Below are 24,641 nucleotides of genomic sequence, written 5' to 3'. Positions count from 1 at the left end.
TAGTATACAGCTGTTAAAAAATAATAAAATACATGACACACTGGTATTAGATCGGTACTCTGTATCGGAATCGGTGTCAAGAAGTAAAAAATGGTATCGGTATCTCTAGTTCAGACCAAAGATCAGAGACTAAACCATTTTAGAACGTTACAGGTAAAAGTTTCAGCGGTCTGACTCAAGCCAGCTGATGGCGTCGCCTGCGACTCAGCTGGTCGAGTCTCCAGAGGCTGGTATTAAAGCGTAACTCTCGCCAAAATGCAACCTAGGGTCTTTTTGTGAATGCACCCGAGTCAAACTTTCGTTTAAAAGCATAATTAGGACGGAAGCGCCACTTTTAAGATTGACCGTATTTTTGTTTTCGGTCAAATAACCTTTTCAATGGGCGTGCTAGGGGCACTACTATGATCGCATCAAAAACGCTATTTTTAAAACACTAACAAGGCTCGACACAACATGAAACTTTGCTCAAAGTGTCACCAGGGGCTCTACACAGGAACTCGAGCATTGAGAACATTGTTTGTGCACACAGTTTATTAAAAAGGTTTTGAACAACTATCTTTAGCAGTTGGTTTTTCCGCTTACCGCCATCTTGCCAGTCAAAAAGTGTTGATATCCGAATGTGAATGAACGCATCTATTGATTTTAGTATTGTTTCTTAAATGAGGCTCCTTTTTCAACTACAAGGTCAATATTATTTTTCACTAACGACAAAACAACGAATTGTTCGTGTATTTATATGGAACTAAGCTTAGGAGCTTTCCATCTTTACTCTCCTCCCTGTTACGTTGCATTCGGAGATCAACACTTTTTGACTGGCTTTTTGAAAACCAACTGCTACAGTGAGTGGCACTTACGTCCTAATTATGCTTTTAAATGAAACTTTGACTCGGGTTCATTCACACAAAGACCCTAGGTTGTATTTTGGTGAGAGTTAGGCTTTAAACCGTAAGGTATGTCACCTGTTTCAACAGCCAATAGAGAAGTCAGCTGGTCAAGTCAGTTACAAACTGTCAGCTGGTGGAAATGGCAGAGTTTTAGATGGAGGCTCAATGGGTGCCCGAGAGCGTGGTAATGTGGTCGAGCGATCTAGAGGGTGACTAAAGAGAGGGAACAGGGTTGGAACAAAGCAGTGAATCAGAGAAATTAAACGTTGTTTCTACCATTTATTCATTAGTTTTAGCTACAAGTTCAAACTTCTGCTTGTTAACTACTTTTCTCTTGTCTCAGATATCATATGATATCATATCATAATTTCCAAATTTTCAAATTACAGTAGTTGGGGCGCCTGGGTAGCTCACCTGGTAGAGCGAGTGCCCATATATGGAGGTTTACTCTTTCAGCTGTCCAATAAAAATAAAGGCCTAAAATGCCACCAAAAAACCTAAATTACAGTAGTTGGCTACAATCTTTCCACGTAGCCCCTGGTAATTGCAGAAGTACCCCCTGGGTACACATACCCCTTGTTGGATATCACTGGTCTAGTCAGTAGTTTTCGCAATATATTGATCCAGACAGTGTTGGAAGGATGACTTTCCTTGCACCTGTCACACCAAATGCATGTTCTTGGGGGGAATTGTGTGGCCTAGACCTACTCTATCTGTAAAGTATCACAAGATAATGTCTGTTATGATTTGACACTATGAATAAAATTGAACTGAATTGGAAAGACGCATGGACAGACAAACTATCAGCATCCTCAACAGCATTTCCAGCACAACACCTACAGTCCTGGAAATCTGTCTCCTCTTCTAACACTCCACTTTATACAATTTTACATCAGTCTGAAACTTATTTTGCTTTATTCTTTACATTGCAAACCATCCAGAATTATGACTAAAAAGATAGTTGCTTGGTTTTCTCTTCCACTGCTTCCCCTGAACATGCAATAGTTTTAGCTTGACAAGCCAGACCCACATCAAGATGTTGGGTCTGGGAACTCACCATTGACAGGGCTCAATCCGAGGGGTGGGATAAACTGTTGTCTTTCAAATTTCCTCTGCACGCAATAGGATAGCGCTACAACCAGGCAGAGCAACGAAGAAGGTAGCGAAGCTAGTTGATAGATTCAACTTTTGCCGTATCCGGTCGGCAAAACTCTGAACACATCTTCTTTTTTTAAGAATGATTTCTTTGTGTCTTTGTTCTTTTCTCAAAGAAAAGCTTAACTCCTCAAAGAAAAGCTTAACTCCAAGTCTTCCAGAAGACTGCTGTTCCCAGCAGCAGAAGCAGCCATAAGCCCCGCCCACTGACTCTATAAACAATGTGATTGGCCTGACTAGAGTTTGGTTTTTCCAGCTCGCAAACCAACGGAGAGTGCCTAGACCTCCCTGGCTGCAAAATAAATTTGCTGCCACTAGGGTGCGTCTAGATTTCTAGGCTACAGTAGTTTCCTTTTCCTGATACAATCAGAGGGCCAATGGGGAGAAAGCAAAACAAAGAGCGTAAACAAAAGTGGACAAAAAGGGGAAAAACTCGCAGGGACTCCTTTCAGTGCAAACAAACTTACTTTTCATCAGGTGCTATTACACGTCCCATTCACATTTATTGGATTGAGTCCTTGCAGCATAACCAAGGTGCTGATTCCTCCAATAAGTCCTGCGGCCCTAGAGGAGGGGTCACCCAGAGGACAGAAATGCAGAAGGGCCTTCCTGAGGGCCAATACTGACCCAGACTAGAGCCCTGCCCAAAAGATGGCTAACATCCCCTCACCCCCACCTCCACTCTGAACCTTTCCCTCTGCTGCACTCATTCTTCTCTTCACTGGCTCGCTGTCTTCCAAAAGTTCTGCTTTCCTACAATTCTCCAGTGTTGGAAGGAGTATTGAGATCCTTTACTTAAATTAAAGTACTAATACTTTACTACTTACCTAATACTACTCATGCATTGACAAAATGTTACTTAAGTAAAAGTATGTAAGTATCATTAAAAGTAAAAGTACTCGATGCAGAAAAATCCTCACATTTTAGAAACTGGAAATGATCCAAACTGTTTTGTCAATCAACTAAGTGTTTAATCCGCTAATCATTTCAGCTGTACTTGTAGTGCTATATATTGTTGGATAGGTAGGGGGCGCGGCTCTGCAGCTGACCATGAGTTTCATCTGCATTTGTTTCTGTCCATTTTGTCCGACTTTCTTGTGGATTATATGTGACTGAAGGGACTTTACATTTCATGTAAAATGAAGACGAACTCTGGTGTGTTGCTGTGGTTGGCCTTGTGCCTTTTTTTCACAACTGAAGGGAGAGGAATCTACAGTAAAACTCATGGCGTCCTTACCTATAGACGTGAGTGCCTGCTGTCGCTTAGACCTCCAGTAACGCCAGACTTGAAAGGGGATATACTGGATAACTACCCCGAACTGAAAAAACCCAGGAGGCCTACGCGAGCAAAGAAGACAAGGACAGAGTACAAAGACAAGGTAGAGAAATGTTTTTGTTTAGGCAATGCTAAGAAAGCATGGGAAGGATTAAATCATATGATGGGCAGAGAAGTGAAACAGAAATGCACCCCACTATCCCATCTTATACTTTTACCATCTTTTGCAAATGACTTAAACGTGTTATACAGCCGTTTTGATAAGACAACCTTCGGTACTACGTGTGATAAAGTGTGTGACTCTGTCCAAGAATATATTCCAACTACACTCACTGAACATGAAATAGCTTCAAGTCTGGCGTACCCTAAACCCAACAAGGCCCCAGGACTGGATGGCCTCAGAGGGACAGTACTTAAAGTCTGTGCTTATCAACTAAAAGGAGTGCTAACTAAGTTATTCCAGTTACTTCTACAGACATGTACAGTTCCTAAATCATGGAAGTTGTCTAACATCGTACCCATTCCAAAAAAATCTGGAGCTGTAGACTTAAATGATTTTAGAACCATTGCGCTTACCTCCATCCCATTTAAATGCATGGAAAGAGTTGTAAGCAAACATATAACATCTTCTGTATCCAGCTCTTTAGACCAGCTGCAATTTGCATACAAAGGCCATAGGGGTACAGATGATGCAACTGTAACCTTGTTTAATACCATAGCCTATCGAAAAACGAGCACCGTGCAAATGAGTCTGAGATTCCCATACTGTCTATGGAGATTCCACGTTGCACGGCGTTCGACTAGTCATGACTGGTTTCCAAGATGGCTCCCGCAAGTAAACATGAACGCGACTGTCTTTATAATCTATCTTTTTAATAAACTATCTGTACACTTACAATGTTGTCAATGCTTCGGTTCACATTTAGGGACCCTCATTATGCTAACGTTATGGTGTGGTGATATTTCGAGCCTTTTTAATGGTATTAAATAACGATTTAATTTGAGTGTCCCCATGCCCCAAATGCTAGCATTGTAAGCTAACCAGCGGTCTGCGGTAGCCTCGTCAAAGCTCCAAACTCATTCGATTAGCATGAAAACATGTCCCAGAGAGCGACAGAGTAGGTACACATCAGTTAATAACCCCTAGGTTTGTTTTGCGACAGAATTGTCCTTTTAAGAATGGAATGTAGACTTCCGGGTTGCAGGTTTTATGCACAGCAAGCATTTTAAGTAGGCTATATTTATCTGTTTATTTACTTATTTACTTTTGTAAATGTAACCTTTGTAAAGTCACTTTTTATGAAATGTATTGTCTGTTTATGTCCGTCTTGCCGTCTTTGTCCGTCAAGTTAATTGTTGACCTTGGGAACAATAGTTTGACAAAATTGTCTTACTTATACTTAAGGCCCACTTACTGGCTTTTTCCAGAGCTTTCAACTGCATCTTATGGTCTTTGTCAGGGACCGCCATAACATCAGAGCTTTCAACTGCATCTTGTGGTCTTTCTCAGGGGCCGCCATAACATGGCCTAAGTAAGGAACTTTGGTCATGTGATAATAAGTGAAACAGTTGACTTTTTAAAAAAAAATTTAGCGATACTAAAAGTACTGGATCTATTCCTGGTCTGTTTAAATCCTTTAACTGAAATCTGTGAAGAAAAAAAATCTCATTTGGCTGAGCTCCTCACACCCCTTGTTTCATATTGAAGTCCTAACCTGAGACAAGGGGTAGACACCTTAAAGGTGCAGATATACTTGTTTTTAACTACAGGTTAGATGGCTGCCACATGTATCCTGTGTTCTTTTGGAGCCTAGGTTGTGCACATCTTCAGAAATTAACGCTACTTGTCCGCAAGATGCAATTTAGCTCAAGAACGTGGGGGTAGTATATCATCATGACAGGCAGATCAGCAGCTGTTCCACACTCCAGCCAAGGAATATTTTCCAGTGTCAGCCAGGGATGTGGATATACGTTTAATCCTCCAGGTACACGCAAAGTATGCAGGCAAGTATGTGAACAATGCCGTTTGCGCCACCGCCTCTTGTCTACGCTTATGCATTGTCCAAAAGCAAGTACTGTATATTAGCGCCATACGGTGTCACAAGCCAAAAAGCTTGGGAACCAGTGGAATTAGACCCCAGTTTGCAATGTGTTTCAGTATGCTTTATTTTTTTGCCATTTTTGCAGAGAGTAATTCAAAATGCACCAAATGAAACTAAAGTAATTCCAGTAATGCAATACAAAACAATACTTATTGACTATATATATAGTACAGGCCAAAAGTTTGGACACACTTTCTCATTCAATGTGTTTCCTTTTATTTTTTTACTATTTACATTGTAGATTCTCACTGAAGGCATCAAAACTATGAATGAACACATATGGAATTATGTACTTAACAAAAAAGTGTGAAATAACTGAAAACATGTCTTATATTTTAGATTCTTCAAAGTAGCCACCCTTTGCTTTTTTTATTAATAAAGGAAAACATTCCACTAATTAACCCTGACAAAGCACACCTGTGAAGTGAAAACCATTTCAGGTGACTACCTCATGAAGCGCATTGAGAGAACACCAAGGGTTTGCAGCGCTATCAAAAAATGCAAAGGGTGGCTACTTTGAAAAACAGTTTTGAAAGATGTGGTCATTGAATGTAGTGAGGTGTCGGTCGCGAACGAGTCAGCTCTATGAATGACGGGAGCCTTAATTACTTTTTGTATCTTTAAAGGTGCCCTGCCATACAAAACCATTTTTACTTGCATTTTTTTTAAATATGTTAGGTCCATATGTGTTTGTGTTATGTTGTGAATGTGAAAATTAACTGCTACCTCCTTTGTCAGCTCTAACCACTGAAAAGAAATAAGCAGATTTACAAAAGCTGGTCAGTCTGACATCATATTGCCTGAGCTCATTACTATTCATTAGCTCACCCAGTTGGACTGGGTTAAGGATTCTGACAGCCAGGCTCTCATTGGCTAGCTGTTAGCCAATCAGATTCAAACAGCTTAGCTTGTTGAATATTAATGAGAACTGGCAGAAATCGAGCGGAGTCTTCCTGTAGGCTTTCTATACCATGCTAGAATGGCTTGAAACAAGGTAACCAAGGCATTTCTTCCACAACAAATGTTACAGAGTCCATGGTAGAACTTCAGACATTACCACAAAGTAATGAAATACGTGTGGCAGGGCACCTTTTAAGTAATACAAGACAAAATAATATGATGATCCTATGACGTATTTGGGATACATAACAGTCGATCCAGAAACGACAAGCATGGGGAGACTTTTGTATGTTGGGCCTGCCGATGTTTTATAATATATACTACCAAGTACCACTAAATCTAATCCAAATCTTACCCTAACTTTCTCCTAATGGTTATTTCACGGATAAACCTAGTAACCATGGCGCCCCCTAAAAGTAAAGAAAAGGACGAGCCGTTCTTTTGAATGACTCTCTGAAAGGAACGGAACAATAAGATACAGCTCCCTTCAAAAAGCTGAAATTCCCATCACACATGTTGTTTTTAAAGCAATAAAAAAAAATATCCACAGTTTAGTCCACATTGACTCCTGTTGTGCTAAGTGTGTAAAGAGTTTTGAAAGTGAACTCGCCATCGACAAATGTTATAGATAATAGAAAGGAAAACTGATGTAAGTAGATGTGTGAAGAATAAAAAAAAAGATTGAAAGGTTCAAATCCTGCCTTTAACCTGAGCAAACCTGCCCCATTGCTGCATGTAGTAGGTGTGATTCAAAAAGTTGCCAAAATTGGCGGACACAACCCCCTCAAATTTGATAAAGGAAAGGTGTGAGGGAGGGGGTTTCCATTGCAGTCTGACGATCCAACAAGCACTTTCTTTGAACATTTGCCTTTAGAACCCTTTTGTTGATGTATTATCTTATCATATGGCACTTTCACTAACCCAAACTCTTTAGGTTAAACGTAACCAAACCGAGGAGAAACGGTCTCAATTTCTTTTCAAATTATTTAGAGAAACAAGCAAAAGCTGGTGGTTCCAGCTTGTTCTCTATTAAAAGTTTCTCATTCATGAGCCAGCTCAAGGTACCGGGTCAAGCCATCTAGAGTGCTTTGGAGGGAAAGTAAGGGAAATAAAGGGACTTATTATCTCCTAGAAAATAGCTTGACTTGCCAAGAAAGGTTTTCTTTCTGTGAGATTGTCCTGACATATAAAAATTGCATGTAAAATCAACTCCAGTCAACATATCATTCCTTGGCATTCTGTTTCCTTGTCTGTCATCACTCATTGAAATAATTGAACATCTTTTGTAAATGATGTTGAACCAGTCGAGTACAATTTTTTTGTTGAGAGTGAAACTATCAACCTGTCACTGGCTGTTTGTTCTCCGTCCGTCGTTTGTCCGTCTCGACTGTTTTCTGTCTCGGCTCCATACATCCAGCAGTTGTTAATCAATCGCTGGAGCTCTACAATGCTGCTGCCGCCGTTCAACGGAACCCACGAGTATGTGGCTTAGCGCCTTTTCAAAGCCTGCCTGCCTGCATCGGCACAAACAGACACAGCTAACCCAGCTCCCTCTATGAGCGAACAGCCTTCACACATAAACAACCTTTTGTTCATGCTCTCAACCAAAAAAAAAAAAAAAAAGGCTCCACAGTCTGCTGGCCTTCCCCCAAGACAAACTCACTCGATTAGAGAGCTCTGGGTTGTGCATGCTGGTGGAGGCCAGGGACCTGACGCCAGGCAGCAAATGGAGAGACTGAAGAAAAGCAGTCTCTGTGTGATGGCCCTCTGGTCCTGATAATGCTATCTCTTCAGCCTACCGCTATACCAACAAGCATGCCTCCAGTAGCTGCATACTCGCAGAGTGTGCTTTGCCCTGATGTAATTGATGATCTAGGAGCTAAGTTGTGACCACAGGCCAAATACAGCACTGTGGCTATACAAAGGGCTCGACTGAGGCAGACGCACTGCAAACACAACCGCTCAGTGTGTATGCCACAGCATGACGGATCACAGCAGAGACAGCAGGGCTCAGAGCTCTGGCGGAACTGGTCCTTCAAACTTCAAAATGTGACCTGGACATATGATCGCTATATTTAGTTGTTTGTCTTTTGGCAACATAGATCAGCATTAAAAGATAATTCTACCCCAGTATTCCTACAGATCACATTTATATGAGAGGAATCCGCAGCACATGATTTACACCCTTTCCCAAAGTATAGTGCCAATGCAGGAAGTAGTAGTCTTGGGCAATTGCTTATACTCAAATCCTCCATTTGTAGTAACTAGAGATCACCAATGTGCGATCAGATCACCAGTCTGACAGGCTGGCTACATTGAACACGTTATTGGACATAACTCCACTTCCACTTTAATCAGTGAAACTGGCTCAGCTGTCAGCAGGCAAATATACCAAATAATAGGGCGATTCTAGATATTATTTTTTTACAACCTTTAGTTCTGATAGTAAGTTGGTAAGTTAACATTGCTTTAAAACACCAATCCCAGATCATCTTTTCAGTCATCGATCTGATCGGCAAACGGCACAAGCCTAGTAAGTAGTATGTCAGAAAGTAAGAGTAGAAGCGAAAAAGAAGAGAGAGAGAAACCGTAACCACAATATTTCCCTAGCCAAATGTTTCAGTTGCCTAACCCTAGCCATAACTTAACCATGATTCTGTCAGCCAACTCTGTGGAATGAATGTGAATATAGAATATGTACAGCACTGATGTTTGGAATCTGAGCTCTGAATTTGTCACACCTCACACTGAAACTCAACACAGCACAGCAGGGAGTTATAATAAGAAGATTCCCCTATGGACGTAGGCTCAGAGCCTGCAAGTGGATGCTGGGGTGGATATAAACTTTTTTAATGCTATATAAACAGCAGCAGCTGATATCATAGCTTCCAGGGTGGCATGTATGGCCAAAAAAAAGAGTATGCAGTGCACTTACTGCTTAAAGGTGGAGTCTGCGATTCTGGAACTACAGTTAGTTGCCAACGCATTCTCACTCCCATCGTGTCAAAAAGCGACGCTTGGTCAGGTGCCTTTGGCGTTTGTTATTGACGCAAAAATTCTCCTTTAGTGTCATATTTAGACGCGCATGGTCGGGATTCTGCCGTTACTTTTTGACGCTCTGGTTCGGGACGTACGTTTCACTGACATGCGACATAAGACCAGGTTAGGTTTAGGAAAAGATGGTGGGTGGGGTTATAAATGAACGTTTCAGTGACACGCTGGACAAGAACAGGACACGAATCCCGGTCTCCTGGGTGGAAGTCCTGTGTTGTTTGACACATCCACCACCCCAACCTACATGTGTGGATTTTCGGTCTTTGATAATACTCGCTACCGTTGTTGTTGTTCTTCATACTCTTACAACGCGGCAGGCGACACTATAGGGTTATTATTTTTGCGTCGGTATCCAACGCTGAGAGCCACTGACCAAGCATCAGTATTTAACAAGTTGGGAGTGAGAACGGGTTGTTGTGTGACTGAGTCCAAGCCACTTTGTTAGTTTCCCATTTACAGAACCAGGGCTGCGTAGGAAAACCAGATTGTTTTTAGCGCACACAGAATGGACAGCGAGTGGACGGTGAGCAGATATTTGCTGAATTTGACAAAATGTGTATTGGATTAGAATGACAGACTTCACCTTGTAGTACAACACAAGGATGTGTTGGACATATATCGCTTCATTTTATTTGCAATAACCTAAATCTTTCCCTAATCTTAAACATACTGTAGTTGACATGCTTAGATTTTTTTAAATGGAAAAATAAATTAAAAAGCATTGGAACTGGACACTATAAAACATTATGGAAGTCATTGATGGTAGTGCTGGGTTGGAAACATTTTCAAAATCCACATTGTTTTGTAGCATAGGGGCTCAGTTCATCACTACTTAGATCTCATATTTGTGGTTTTTTAAGTCTTTTCTATCTGTGACAGGGGAATGTAACTGTAACTGTATTGGGAATGTGGCAATATCGAAAGTGTAAAGTCTGACAGGGCACCAAACACAACTGGTTGTGAACAAGCCAACAGTTTATCCAAATTATCCAAACCACTTTATTTAGAGGATTGAAATTGAAACTGATCTCACCAAATAAATCAGTCAGGGTCTAATTACTAGGGCTGTCATACGCTTCAAATATTTAATTGTGCTTAATCCCATCCATAGTTAACTCGTGATTGACCGCAAATTAATAATTTTGTATTTTTTCTAAATGCGCTTTTTTTTGTAGTTTGTAATGCTCTCATCAACATGGAAGCAGACAAATATGCTTGCTTACGCAAATGTTTATTATTATTGCAACAATCTAAAACAATGACAAATCCTGTCTAGAATTTTCCCAGAATAACCTCAAAGGTACTGTATGCTCAAAAAATATGCTGAAAGCATAATATGGTGAATTCAAGCCCATCAAGCAACAACAGATGGTCACATTGACCTGAATGGAACATTCCTTGGTAATACTAACACAATCTAGTGTGCCGCTTAACTAAACATCCCATTTTTTTAAGCAGCTCAACACAAAACATTGGACCTTGTGCATTACATTACAATCCGCGTAAGGAGGTTGGTTTGGGTGTTGGATGGGTCAAACAACACAGGACTTTCACCCAGGAGACCGGGGTTTGTGTCCCATTCTTGTGCCGCATGTCCATTAAACGTACGTCCCGACCCAGAGCGTTAAAAAGTCAAGTCAAGAGTCCCTACCAAGCGTGTCTAAATATGACAAGGTCTCTGACACACATGAGTTAATTGCACGCCAAAAAATATGTGGCGATAAAAGGAATTTATTGCGTTTGACAGCCCTACTAATTGCACAGGAAAAGTTTGTGAGAGCACAAAACTTTGGTAAGAACAGTAGGCCAAAGTTGAAACAGGAAGTTGATCTGTAAAATGTGATGGATTTGTTTTAAACTTGTAGCTATGTTGCCATGCTCCCAGATCTCAGGAATACATTTGAGAAGTGCAGTGTTATTATCACTAATGGTGGCCAAACCTACGACAATAAGACCCAAGTTGTAATAAACCTGAATTATCCTTTCAATATATTCAATTGCAGTCACGTTCCAGAGTGTCAAATAGCACTCCCTGCAAATGAAAAATATATGTATGAGTAGGTACACATTGCTTTTATGCACTGCCATTTTTTTCCACCTCTGTGTGTATTTCAGAGTCAGGCTGCATGTTGTGGAGTATCCGTAGCCCATTTAGCAGAGCAAAGCACATTGGCTCTCTATGAATGAGAGCGTACATCCGTCCAACTTATCTCTGAGTGCAGACTTGGGCTCTCTGCCTCATAATTACAGGTTCATACACACAACTCACAGACACACATTCAATAGCTTCTTTGTGGCTAGCTTAAGAATACCACTCATTTCCCAGTTGCTTTTTTTTCTCATTCCAGAGTCCAGATCACATGAAGGGAACACAGTGTGAAAACTGGACTTTGCTCCTAATTTTGCTGCGACTACCAGCCTCGATTTGCATTGCCATTGCCATTTAAGACTCTTATAAAAAACCTAAGTTGCAACAGCAGGATACACTTCCTATGATCATTTATCTAAATCACAAGCCTCGGTCATATTTCAAAGTATTTGCATCCTCTGCAGGGCACAAAACCTGAGTGCAGTAAAGCTTCCTATAGATGTGAACCAAATTTAGCACTGGAAAGTTCACGTTGGCCTGTGTTTGACTCCTGGATCTCCAGCTCCACCCCCCTCTGCCTGCCCCCACATCCCTTCCTGTGATGAAATCTACTCCTTGCGGTTGGTTTCGGAGCCCCTCCTCCACACCCTTACCACCCACCACCAAAAAAAAGACGAAGGAGCGATCTTTTTGAAGCAAGCCGCATCTCTGCTGGCCCTGTCGAACAATGAGATGCTCTCCGGCTGCTTTGTGCTGCGGGCCTCTCAATGCAAACAGAGCTCTGAGAACTGCTTTTTCATTGTCTCATCTTCAAGGGGTAATAAATAAGAGCCTGGACAGCTAGACAAGCTGCTACAGGGCAAGAATAAGAATGCCGCTGTTAAAAAGGCCCGGCTTTCAATCAAAGTCCATTCAAAGAATAGTTGGGGTTTTGTATTGACGCATGTTGTGCCTATTAATGAACATACAAAAGGAGCCATTTTCTTGATTTATGGACCGCTACCATGGATAATGCACTGTGACCACAGGCAGGGGAAGCCACACGTTAAGATATTTACCTCTGACAAAACACCAGCAACGCTTTAAGGGTTGTATACCTACGGAAGAGGATTGAGTTTGAGTTTATTGAATTCATGCTCACAGTTAAACAACTGAATAAAAAGCTGAATTTACAACAGCTTAAAAAGATAGAAAGTCTAAATATAATAAATGTATTTGAGTTCTAAGTTTAAAGTCAGAATTCTGACTTTAAAACTCAGAAATCTAGAATTCTGAGAAAAAAGTCAGAATTTAAACTCAGATTTCTGACTTCTGAATTCTGAAAAAAAAAGTCTCATAATTCTGACTAATTCTGACTTTAAACTCAGAACTCAAATACATTTTTCACACATGGCCCTAATCCTCTTCCATATGTACCAGTTTGTTTGTTGACTAAGAAGTCAATTTATCTTTCAAAAAAAGTTATCTCAAATGAGCTTGGATTCAGTCCCAGCAAGAATCTTTTATGGAGCAGACTCTCATGGCTCGGAGACATAAACACGCCGCAGAAAAGCCCTCGTCTGCCCACAGGTGCGAGGCATTGAAATCATATCAATAAACTACAGTAAGCTCTGTAATCGAGACAGCTCAGATCACAGGTTGCTTATTGCTTTGGGGAGTAAATGCCATAAGAGGCATTTCCAAATTTAAAGCCTTCCCCAATAAGTTTTATTCTGTTTTTTTATTTCCCCCTTGCAGGTTCTTACAGACTATTATCATTCATGTATCGACATCGTTTGGCTTTCGCCAGAGAGAGACATGAGGGTTGAAGTATCTTGACAACTCGAGAGTGAAGCAGATTGATGACGGGCTCGCAGTAAAGAGTCAAGCAGACTGAGCCTCTCATTAAACTGCTCCAGATGTGTGCCAGATGTCGGGGGGGGGGTCTCTCTCATAAAAAATAAAAACCCTCACTATAAAATACCCCCTTGGCCGATTTGATCACAGTGTGGGTAACCGGTGTTGCTTGCAGCAGCTCGGGAACCCTTCCAAAACTAAAGAGAAACTGTAGATCGTGCTGTAAACACTGTTTTAGGCTATGTGTGGAATGTGTGGCATCATGTATGCAAAAGGATTCTCCGAGCGCTACATGGAGAAAGTGGGGATGGGTGGGGAGGAGACTCCTGGCAATGTGAACTATGGTTGAACTGTAGGAGGGAGTGCACTGAAAGGTTGGAAACAGTGGGGGTAAAAAAAAACTCCCAGCCCCTTCTTCAATCAGTCATACAGCCCCGAAATTGTCTCGTCTTCGGACATTCCTCCGTGCATTGTCGATGACCAATAATCTTTTCCTTACTCTTTCCTTTGTTCCGCCAGCCTCGTTTCTCATCACATTCAGCCCTCGGTGAACCAAGACGCCACGCCACCTCTCGCAGATAAAAAGCATATTGTATTTTGTAAAGGCTTGGAACCTGTTGAAATAGAAATGCTGTTAAACCTTTAGGGTACACTATGAAACGTAGCCTGCACACTCTCTTTTTCGCTTCTCTTGGCCTGAGTAGCTGGTGAGTTAAATCCATTCATTTGCCAGCCACTTGAGTGCACATTGATTTTCAATCCAGAGGGTTAGCACATGGTGTAATGAGAGAAGTCTGCATTATTCATACTTTGCCAGGGCTAGAAACCGCATGTGACCTAAATACCCTGCGATGGATTCTAAAATAACAACAGGGAAACGCCAGTAGACAAGGCAGACAGTGACTTGAAATGAGCAAGGTAGACAAAGAGATTGGTAGGGAAAGAGGAGGGGATACATTTGGGAGGAGAAAAAAGATGCAATATGCAGGTGGGTAAGTGTGCATTTGCCATGTTTGAGAGCAAACTGACAGCTGAGTCCCTTTTAACATCGGTTGCTGTGCAGACATGTTATCAGAGCGGCATAAAGACAGCATCAAAGCAAACTGTGTGTACAATGTATGTCCATGCATTTATATATTGTAGTGTCTCTCAGGCCTGACAGTGCTGCACAGATGGGTTTTATTACAAGGAAATTTGGAGTAAGCTTCCTCCTGCAGTTGCATTATGAATACTGTCTGACACCGCACCCTCAGCTCATGCATCACAGTCTACGTGTGTGTGTTGCTTTAAGGTGACATGCAGCAGTTTTTACAGTTACATATTATGTAAGATGACAGGTAAAAGATGACCTACAGTTAGTGATAATCTTAAAGAAAACAACAATCACTCTCAGAAAAGTTATTTGTCCAAGAAGCAATGGAGGTGAATGGAGTTACACACATACACATTGCTCAATACTGAGTTCCCTTTTTCAAAACCCTTCACGCAGTCGGCTCAACAGAAGTCAACGTTGACTTAGTCTGGAACAACGACAGTACATTTCCAGGATGATTGCCGCCAGATGTCCCTTGCCTTTCGCATTCTGTGTGTTGCCGTTCTCAAACTCAGTTCTCTTCAGGAAACGACTTTGAAACTTCGAGCTAGCTAAACACTGAAAATGGCAAGTTTTAAAGAAAATATGGATGGTGCAGGCCTGCTTGGTTCTTTCGGGGAATGATTGAAAGATTTACAAAGATGTTTAGGGCATTTCCTCTCTAACTGGGACATTTTGGTGGGATTGCTGTGGACGAAGTACACAAGGAGATACACTGGTAAGACCTAATAAGGTTTAACCATGTATCCAGCTAATTTAAATAACTCACGTTACTGGAGAGTTAACTTCATTTAATGTTGTACTGTATGTTGCGTTTTCTTTTGCAGTGTGCAAATGTTCTTCCAAAACAAGTTCCTTCCTGAGACTATTTAGCAGAGTCACCGTTGTCGCCCAAGACAACTGTGATTGGTTTAAAGAAATGCAAACAACCCAGAGCGTTTTTTTGTCCTATCCCATAATGTATGTGTGGTGTAGCCAGACATTACTCCGCATTACTCTGTGGAGAGAGTCTCACATTGCCAGCCCTAACAGTGGATCTTTTATTTATTTGTTTTGCTTTCATAGTTTATCCACGTTTGTAGGTATTTGTCTCATCTCTCATAATACTGTACTTTTTCAAAATAAAAAAGGGTATTCATATGATGGGTTCCCAATAAAGGCTGGTTGACTGGGACATGTTTACATGTACTACACTAGTTCATATGATAAATTCATGCAGCATGTCCATTTCCACAGTGACACAGTGATATATATATATATATATATATATATATATATATATATATATATATATATATATATATATATACACTTATACGTGTTTGGACTAAAAATGCCTACCAAAAATGTTACTCTGACTTTCTCCTCTCCTTTATTTCCAGTTGTTTTGTTGTTCTTTTTGGTCACTATTAAGCTTCTGACAATGATACTCTTTCAAAAGTGTTTCACATTAAAGGGATAGTTTGGATCTATTGAAGTGTGGTTGAATGAGCTACTTCTCCATAGTCAGTGTGTTACCTAAAGTAGATGGAGGTCGACATGCCCCCCAGTTTGGAGAAACAGTCTGGAGTCCCGGCCATGGAAGCTAAGCAATGTGCTGCTGTGGACAGGGGGCAGCAGCTAAATGTATTTTAGACACCTAAAAAAAGGACTACCACAAAAAATCTATATCAGTTTAATTGTACGCTATATATATAGAATATTCTCACCGCTTTACCTTGCTGTCAGACACCCCTTCCTTTGGCGCTACTGAACATTATCTCAACTGTAGAATGTCCGTATTCCTGCGCAAAAGCATGGACTGTAATTACTCTGCAGATCAGTTTTTTGGGTCAGAATTTCAGCGGTTTATGGAAGAGACAAATGCCAGGAAATGAAAACGATGATGATAACGACAACAACGAGGAAATGCTGTTCAGTGTGAAACAATGAGGATACCTTTAAGAGCCAGAGGATACAGAAGACGAACTTCAGAGGGAGAGAGGGGAAACTTCTGTGGAAAGGAAAGGGCTGTCTGACAGCAAGATGACGGTAATCCTGTGTCTGCTTCTCCCAGGGCCCCAGGAAGTACACCGCCCTTTGAAGCTAATTTGACATAGCAGCTAAACAGTAGACTTACAACTTCTGTGTCCGTCATGTGATACCATGGGGTCCAAAAAATACTTTTTTCCCATAGTACATGGCGACAGAGACATATGTAAATCACTGGATGCATTTTTTCAAGTGTCACAACCCCTTTGAAATGACTCCCTTCCCTATCAGAATTTGATCCGTTCAGTCTGATAACATTTGGAAAGTCTAGAATAGCTGAACGATTAAATTAAAGTTAGCGGAGCGCTAAACCAGAAGTAGCCCATTTGGTAGGCGGAGGTCTGTAGTGCGCCTGTTCTATAGGCCGCACAGTGACGAAGCAGTGCTGATCATCCGGGTCATTTTATACGAAAGTTGAACTTTTTTGGCATCATGCGCCACTGAGCAACTCTCTTAGGAATGAATGGGGCTCTGCCTCCAACCCTGTATCCAGGTTTTATTATACATCCATGGCTTCTCTAAATTAATCTAAGTACCTCACACAACCCCACTTCAAAAGTCATCCAGTTACTTATAGGCCATAAAAAGTCATATTTTAGCTAGTTTAAATGAAAACTGTCCACACTGAGGTCTGTGGATTATACAAAACTATCTTCAATCTCGGCTTTTTCCTCTTACATTAGTTCACAATATCATTCTGTGATGTAGCTTTACTGCAAATTGACCTGGAAAACATTCACGCACTACCTTGGGACACATGCGTGCAGCTGACAGGACGCTCTCTCTGGAGGCCTGATGCTGCCATCATGTGCATTTCAGGGAGGAGAAGGGGAGAGAGAGAGAGAGAGAGAGGGGAGAGAGAGAGAGAGAGAGAGAGAGAGAGAGAGAGAGGGGAGAGAGAGAGAGAGAGAGAGAGAGAGAGAGAGAGAGAGAGAGAGAGAGAGAGAGAGAAAAAAACATTTCCTGGGAGATGGGGCAGGAAGCATCTCTGTATAATACGAGGAGCGTGTCAACATCCCCCTGTCAGATGTAGGCTTTGATAATCTGTTGGGGTCGGTAGCAGGTAGGACACTGACAGGTTGGACGTACAGGTATCCCCTCCCCACCATACCCCTCAAGGCCATACGGGAGGAGAGTGTTGGGGAGGGGGTAGGACAGATGTGGAGATGCTGGAAGTGTGTGAATGACAAGATTTATTAACCAGCTCGCTGACTTGCCTGTGTGATGCTTTTTTTGTACTGCTTTAGAATATGCTACCGACACTTGTGCTGGGTTAGGGTTTGATTTTTTGGTAACACTTTACTTGAAGGTATCAACATAATCGTGACATGACACTGTCATAACTATAACATGACACTGTCAAGAACGTGTCATAAACGTTATAAACAAGTCTGTCATTGTCATTCGGTTTTTGTCATGACAAGTTGACATTGTTTGGGTTGTCTTGATTATGACAAGTTGTCATTAATCAAAGTGACATTACCAGAAGTTGTCTTGGTCATGACAAGTTGACATTAAATTTGTTTGGGATGTCTTTGTAATGACAAGTTGACATTAACCAGGATGGCATTACCAGAAGATGTATTTGTCATGACAAGTTGACATTATAATTCATGTTTGGGTTTTTTATGTAACAACTGTTATTGTCTGTTTAATGCGTCTTAACTTTAGATGCACAAGTGGGGTCAATGACCCCAGTGGTTTGCAATTCTTTGTAATTTTAAATTTATTTTTAATCATTTATGTATCTTCCATGTATTCCTCAAATAGGTGTTCTTTGACATGCTTGATGCCATTGTTTTTGTATCTAATTGTTATATTTTTTAAGTTATTGCATGTTTTGTATCAGTTACCCACATTTTCTCGTTACGGGTCAAAATGTCCAAGCCCCGTTTTCTACCGGAACTTCAAAGGTTAACCCTAGGAGCCTTTGATTTTTATCAACTGTGAGTGTCAGGTATACATTTACTGTTGATCCACACATCTAATGCCAGCAGTCTCACCACCCTGAAGGTTATTTTTACTAAATGTTAACATTATTTTTAATACTCTCTACCAATCACTGATCTGATCACTGCTACTAACAGTGCATTAGTGTATTCTTATTTGAAACAGTGCTTACCAAAATCCCTTCATGTTTACTTTACCTTAATTCCCTTACCATGAGTTAAGTTATACAAATACTTTGAAGTTTAAGTTTGAAGTATTGTTTATTAGTAAGTCGTTTTTTCAAGAGGCAGTGATGTGGTTAGTTATATAATTTCTAACTGGTAACATGTCAGAAAGGTCTGTTAGCACTTTGACATTTCCAGTTGAAAATTTATTTCAGTGCTCAACATTGTATCACTCAATTACAATGTGTCACTATGACAGTCAGCCTTGATGAAACTAAATATTGGCGTGTTTACATTTCCTGTCAGTAGCTGGGGTGCAACAATAGACTACATATTATGGCTGCAACTTATGGTTATTTTTAATCAATAAAATGTTTAGTCTATGGAATGTAACAATAGTTACAAGCTATAAAGACAATCATGTTTTGCAAGATTTCATGCGCTTTCAGTAGAGCAAATATGATTTCAAAATGATTTATTATTTTTAGTAGTGGCTCTCAACCTGCTAGCATTTACAGCACTTCTCAGTAGTTCGTGAAATGGTCACGTTATTAAATCTATGGATTTGTGTACAAGGACACGTTTTACTCATTTTTTTCCTGTTGGTGAGGACGATTTTTAAACTAATGAATTTCAGTGGGAAGCATATTTCGTGATCACAGCACGATTACAGTAGCAAGTAGTATTAAATGCCGAAAATCCAAGTAAGGAGGTTGGTTGGGGTGGTGGATGGGTCAAACAACACAGGACTTTCACCCCGGAGACCGGAGTTCGCGTCCCGGTGTAAACCCCAACTATCCCGTTGTTGTGGCGCATCGGCATCCCAGAGACCGGGGATCGCGTCCCGGCATGTGGCGTGTCCTTTCACCGTGCTTCTTTTCCTAACCCCAACCGTCCCGTTGTTGTGGCGCATCAGCGTCCCGTTGTTTTGGGGTGTCGGCGTCCCAGAGACCTGGGATCAGGTCCTGGCATGTGGTGTGTCCTTTCCCCGTGCTTCTTTTCCGAAACCCAACCTCCGTATAGATGCTTCCCATTATGTGCTGACCACACAAATAAATGAAATTCTCAGCAACACAAAATAAACAAGATAATCGTGTCCGTGTACACGAATCAATAGATAAAAAATAACGTGACCATTTCACAAATTGCTGTGAGACCGTGCTGCCCTTAGATATGCACACTATGTAAATATACTCTTGAGCACAATCATGAGGGGTGTGTGTGTGTGTGTGTGTGTATGATATTGTATTGTTAAGTAGTAAGTAGTTTTTTGACATAAGAAAGAAATTTCTTAAGTTTACCACATAAAACGCATTCATTCTAATTGGGGTCATTTTTGACCCCACTCATGGAAGAGTGTAGGTATCGGTAGGTCATGCATCTAAGGGTTAATAAGGACACTCCAAAGAAATGTAATGTCAACTTGTCATGACAAATACATCTTCTGGTAATGCCATCCTGGTTAATGTCAAGTTGTCATTACAAAGACATCCCAAACAAATTTAATGTCAACTTGTCATGACCAAGACAACTTCTGGTAATGTCACTTTGATTAATGTCAACTTGTCATAATCAAGACAACCCAAACAACTCATAAACATTTATGACTTGTTTATAATGTTTATGACACGTTCATGACAGTGTCATGTCATAGTTATGACAGTGTCATGTCACGATTATGTTGATACCTTCAAGTAAAGTGTTACAGATTTTTTTACCATCACAGTACAGCAACATAAGGACAGATTGAATTGAAAAGTCTTGAATAGAAGCATATGGCTGCGCCCCACCACTTCATCTGCCTTTGTATAAGGAGTTGGTGTGAGAGTATGATCCAAAACATTATTGCGTGATTATAATACTTCCTTTGTCTATATTTCTTCTTTTTATCTCTCTCATACATACTGATGTTGACTGGGCCACTGGAGTTCCCTGGAGGTATGTGGTGTTTGCAGTGGAGTTCATTTTCTTTTGTGAATCCCCCAGCGGAGGTAGAAGGCGGCTGGCAGGGCGAACTGGACCGCAGACCCGACAACAGCGAGTGTTTGAGTGTGTCCCTGGGGGATGCTGCGACGACCCTAGATCATTTGTGCGAATCCACAAATCCCTTTCAACAGCGGCGCTCATTACCTCACTGTTTCTTTCATCTGTTTCTTTCTTGATGCTCAAAGTTCAGACGTGTATCTGTATCAGACAGCCTCGCATTTATTCTTTTGTCTCTAATGTTGTGAATAATACAGTCTGTGCTTTAGTCTTCACACACCAAAGCATGATCAAGGAGAAGTCAGCATCTGTACCCCTTTTATCTACTTTTTGTTATTGTACTTTTTTTATATTTTATGGTGCTGCATATTTGTCTACATTCTGTCTTGCCCCAGTCACCAAGGCCACATCATATTAATGTATTGATCGTCTCTTCATCTTGCTTTCAAATGCAGGAAACTGACTTACTGCAATGTTATTTTTAAACACAAAACTATTTTGATATGGTTTTACTAGGTATACTTGCTATATGATGACACAATCATCTGTCCCTTTGATTAAAGTCTGTGGTGTTACTCAGTGATTCCCAACCTCAGGGTTAGGACCCCAAATGAACACAGGGCTTTTAAGACTGGGAGCGGAGTTTGAGTCGGGGGGGGAGGGGGGGGAAGAGCAACCCTGACCCTAATGAGTGTCTGTGTCCCGGGAGTACTACTTAAGGGGACCGGTATTTTAACCCAAACCACAATGTTTTTTTAATCTTAACTAATAATTTTGGGGCCATGTTAACTTCGCTGCATGACACTCACCTTTTGTTGGCTAAATTGAAATGCAACGGCCCCTAAATCAACAGTAAACTTACGGTGCTCTTGATACCAAAACCAGTTGCTCACAATGCATTTGGCTGTATTTTGTGCATACAAACACCGCAGCACAAATGTCCATGGATAGAAGACTTGTTAAAGGAACACGCCGACTTATTGGGAATTTAGCTTATTCACCGTAACTCCCAGAGTTAGAGTAAGTCGATACATACCCTTCTCATCTTCATGCATGCTGTAAGGCTGTCTGACGCCGCCAGCGGCATCAGGCCAGCACAGAACATGCATGTGAATGGTTCCAGCAATGCTACTGCTCCGAATAAGTGACAAAATAACGCCAAAACATTATTGCGTGATTATAATACTACATTACATGTTGTGATTTGTAGAGTCACAGCGTGTACAAAAAACAACGTAACATGAGACACAGCCATCTTCTATCCATAAACAAACCGGGAACTATATTCTCAGGCGGAAGAATATAGTACTTGGGCGGAGTGATATGCTTGCAGCAAGCCTGTCTGAGAATATAGTTCCCAGTTTGTCTACGGTTAGAAGATGGCTGTGTCTCATGTTACGTTGTTTTGTGTACACGCTCTGACTCTACAAATCACAACATGTAAATAAGAACATGTTGGCGTAATTTTGTCACTTATTGGGAGCAGTAGGCTAGTTGGAACCATTCACCTGCAGGATCTGTGCTAGGCTAAGCTAATGCTGGAGCCATCAGACAACGTTACAGCATGGAGATGAGAAGGGTATGTATGGACTTGTCTAACTCTGGGGGTTACGGTGAATAAGCTAAAGTCCCAATAAGTCGGCGTGTTCCTTTAAATGAGACACATTAAAACAGAAGTGCTAATAAACAGTATATTACTACAGCTTTCACTACTGATGCACGGAGCAGCCATGTTGGATTTTTTTTAGGTCGGCTTTCCCCGGGGTACTGTGAGGTTGTCTGACTTATCCGACTTTTTTAAAATCACATTGAATTGTAATCACAATATCTGAAAATAGCAATGAGATTTTTTTCCCCAAATCGTTCAGCCCTAGTTAACACTGTAAACTGCATGAATACTGTAAACCTTAGAGTTTACAGTACAGCATAAACACTCTTGATATGATGAATGAGCTGATGTTACAGAGATTTTCCAGTATGATTTAGAAATTCGACATTGTATTTGGCTTGCGTCTAATTTCTCAAATTAGGCTATTTATCAACAGGAATACAAACTCTGCTCAACAGAAACAACACATATTGAAATTGACTGTGTGCCTATTTACACTTCAGAGTTGAGCAGCACACCTGAGCTCCCCACTGGGACGAGAATCCCCCCTGGGTGAATCTGCCTGCTGGTTTTCATGTCAGAGCAGATTTTTGAGGTGGTGGAGGGAGGTGAGAGGGAGGAAGGGAACGAGAGAGGGAGTAAATATGTGGAGCTGAAAGTTGTAAACAGCAGAGCTCAGGCCCAGGCAACACAAACCAGAGTGTGTCAAAATAAGGCTACAGTAGTGGGAGACATCAGGGACCACTCACAGCGAGGAAATATTCTAGGAGCTGCACTCAGTGCTGTCTGACATCATTATCATCATGTTCTGTCTGATTAACTTCATCTCCTAACAAAGCCCTTCACCTTTTCATGTTGCAGCTAGGAGAGGCATCTTAATCTAAATGTGCCCATCTCTTAAATATTTGAAGTGCTTCTCAAGACACACCTTAGTGTTTTAGAGAAGAGACTATTGCTATTGAAAATAATAGGCAAAATGACGATAAACAGTTCAAATTAAAGCACCAGAGGCTGATATTTCCTGACCTTTAGTCCCTTGTATGGGTAAAACTTCAAAAATGTTGATTGCCCATAATGCAACTGAAGAATATTTTTGTTAGACCTTCTGTTATTGGTAAATGCTCACATCTTTCCAATTCTGCATTCTAAAACTCAGACTTTCTGTTAAACATCTGTAGATTCCAATCCCAAACCAAGATAACCCTGATGACATCATAAGTAATGCCACATCATATAGACTCTTTCCTACCAATAAGAATGATAAAGGTGGTGGCTGGGTTGGTGGAGCAGGCGCAGAAATACATAGAAGTTTATGCCTCGACGCAGAGGTCCAGGGTTCAAGTCTGACCTGACGATTTCCTGCATGTCTTCCCCCTCTCTCTTCCCTTTCTCACCTAGCTGTCCTGTCCATTAAAGGCAGAAATGACCCCAAAAAAATCTTCTTAAAAAAAAAAAAAAAAGTGATAACTGTGTCATTTGTTCTGCCCCGACAGGTGCAACAGCCCTAACAAGAGACTCAGGAAGATGTCATTCAAAGAGTCTAAACAAACCCACAGTCCTGGGAAGAGGTCCAATCAGCCAGATCAACTGAAAACACCTCGATGGGTGTTCAGGGCCTTTAAAATACTTGCTTGCTACGTTATTGTGCACATTGGCAACTACAATATTGTTAAGGTTAGGAAACAATTGGGGATACCGTTAATACGTTATCACAGGTCTGTTAAAGGACACAAACTCCCCTGCATGAAAGCCAGACGTGCTACGCGACCATCCACCACTACAACCTCCACACCCTTACTTTCTAAGTCGACACCAGGGCACACCACTTCCTTCAGTGGTCCTTCACTGTTGGCACAGAATGGAATCTTCCACAAAACTTGCAGCAATACAACAACATCACGCTGCTTCCTGCTTTGAGCAGTACTCACCAACAGGCGAGGGTGTGCTGCCGCTGCTGGACGGCTGTTGGATCTGCAGCCTCTGCGGCGATGATGGCGGCAGCTGTGGCAGGGAGCTGATGATCGATGGGAACAGGAAAGGATACACCCCGGGTGTGTAGCGCCTCATCTGGACCAGCGGAGGACTGCTGCGGGGCTGGGCACGGCTGGCGGTCTTCATCACAGCGATGGGCGTCGGGTGCACTGAGCACTGAGCAAGCTGAGGCTTGGCGAAGCTGGGAGGCCATCAGGTGAACCCTGGCTTCGGTTAGTGTGTCTGGAGCAGGTGTGGTACCACCTCAGCACTCCAGAGATGCATGGTGGCGGAGCTTAGTGTGCCACTCAGAAGTTTGTTCCACTAACACTGTAACAGACACACATTAGCTATGAGTTAGTTACATCTCTGCACTGTATATACTCATGAATAAATTCAATCCTAATCATTATCATGACAAACCCATGGGACTATACCAAGGTGTAGCATTGTCAATTTGTATTTGTCCGTTGTTCTTTTCCCGTTTTCAGGTTTTTCTTCACGGTCTTCTACAGATACACTCGGGAGTCCTCGCACATGTCTA

The 24,641-nt window shown here is 41.4% G+C and overlaps 1 protein-coding gene across 1 annotated transcript in view; it reads right to left on the bottom strand.

Annotated features, from left to right (window-relative positions):
• LOC120571299 (retinoic acid receptor beta-like) overlaps positions 1 to 24,411 on the bottom strand; it is a 232,602-nt gene extending 208,191 nt beyond the window's left edge. Inside the window, exon 1 of the mRNA XM_039820181.1 lies at positions 24,055 to 24,411. Within this exon, the coding sequence (XP_039676115.1) occupies positions 24,055 to 24,244 (190 nt within the window). The 5' untranslated portion in view covers positions 24,245 to 24,411. The remainder of the gene's footprint in view (positions 1 to 24,054) is intronic.
• Positions 24,412 to 24,641: the final 230 nt, after the last annotated feature.

Source organism: Perca fluviatilis, chromosome 13 (assembly GCF_010015445.1).
Source record: "Perca fluviatilis chromosome 13, GENO_Pfluv_1.0, whole genome shotgun sequence".
NCBI classification, from domain to species: Eukaryota; Metazoa; Chordata; class Actinopteri; order Perciformes; family Percidae; genus Perca; species Perca fluviatilis.
This window is presented reverse-complemented; position numbering and strand designations above follow the sequence as displayed.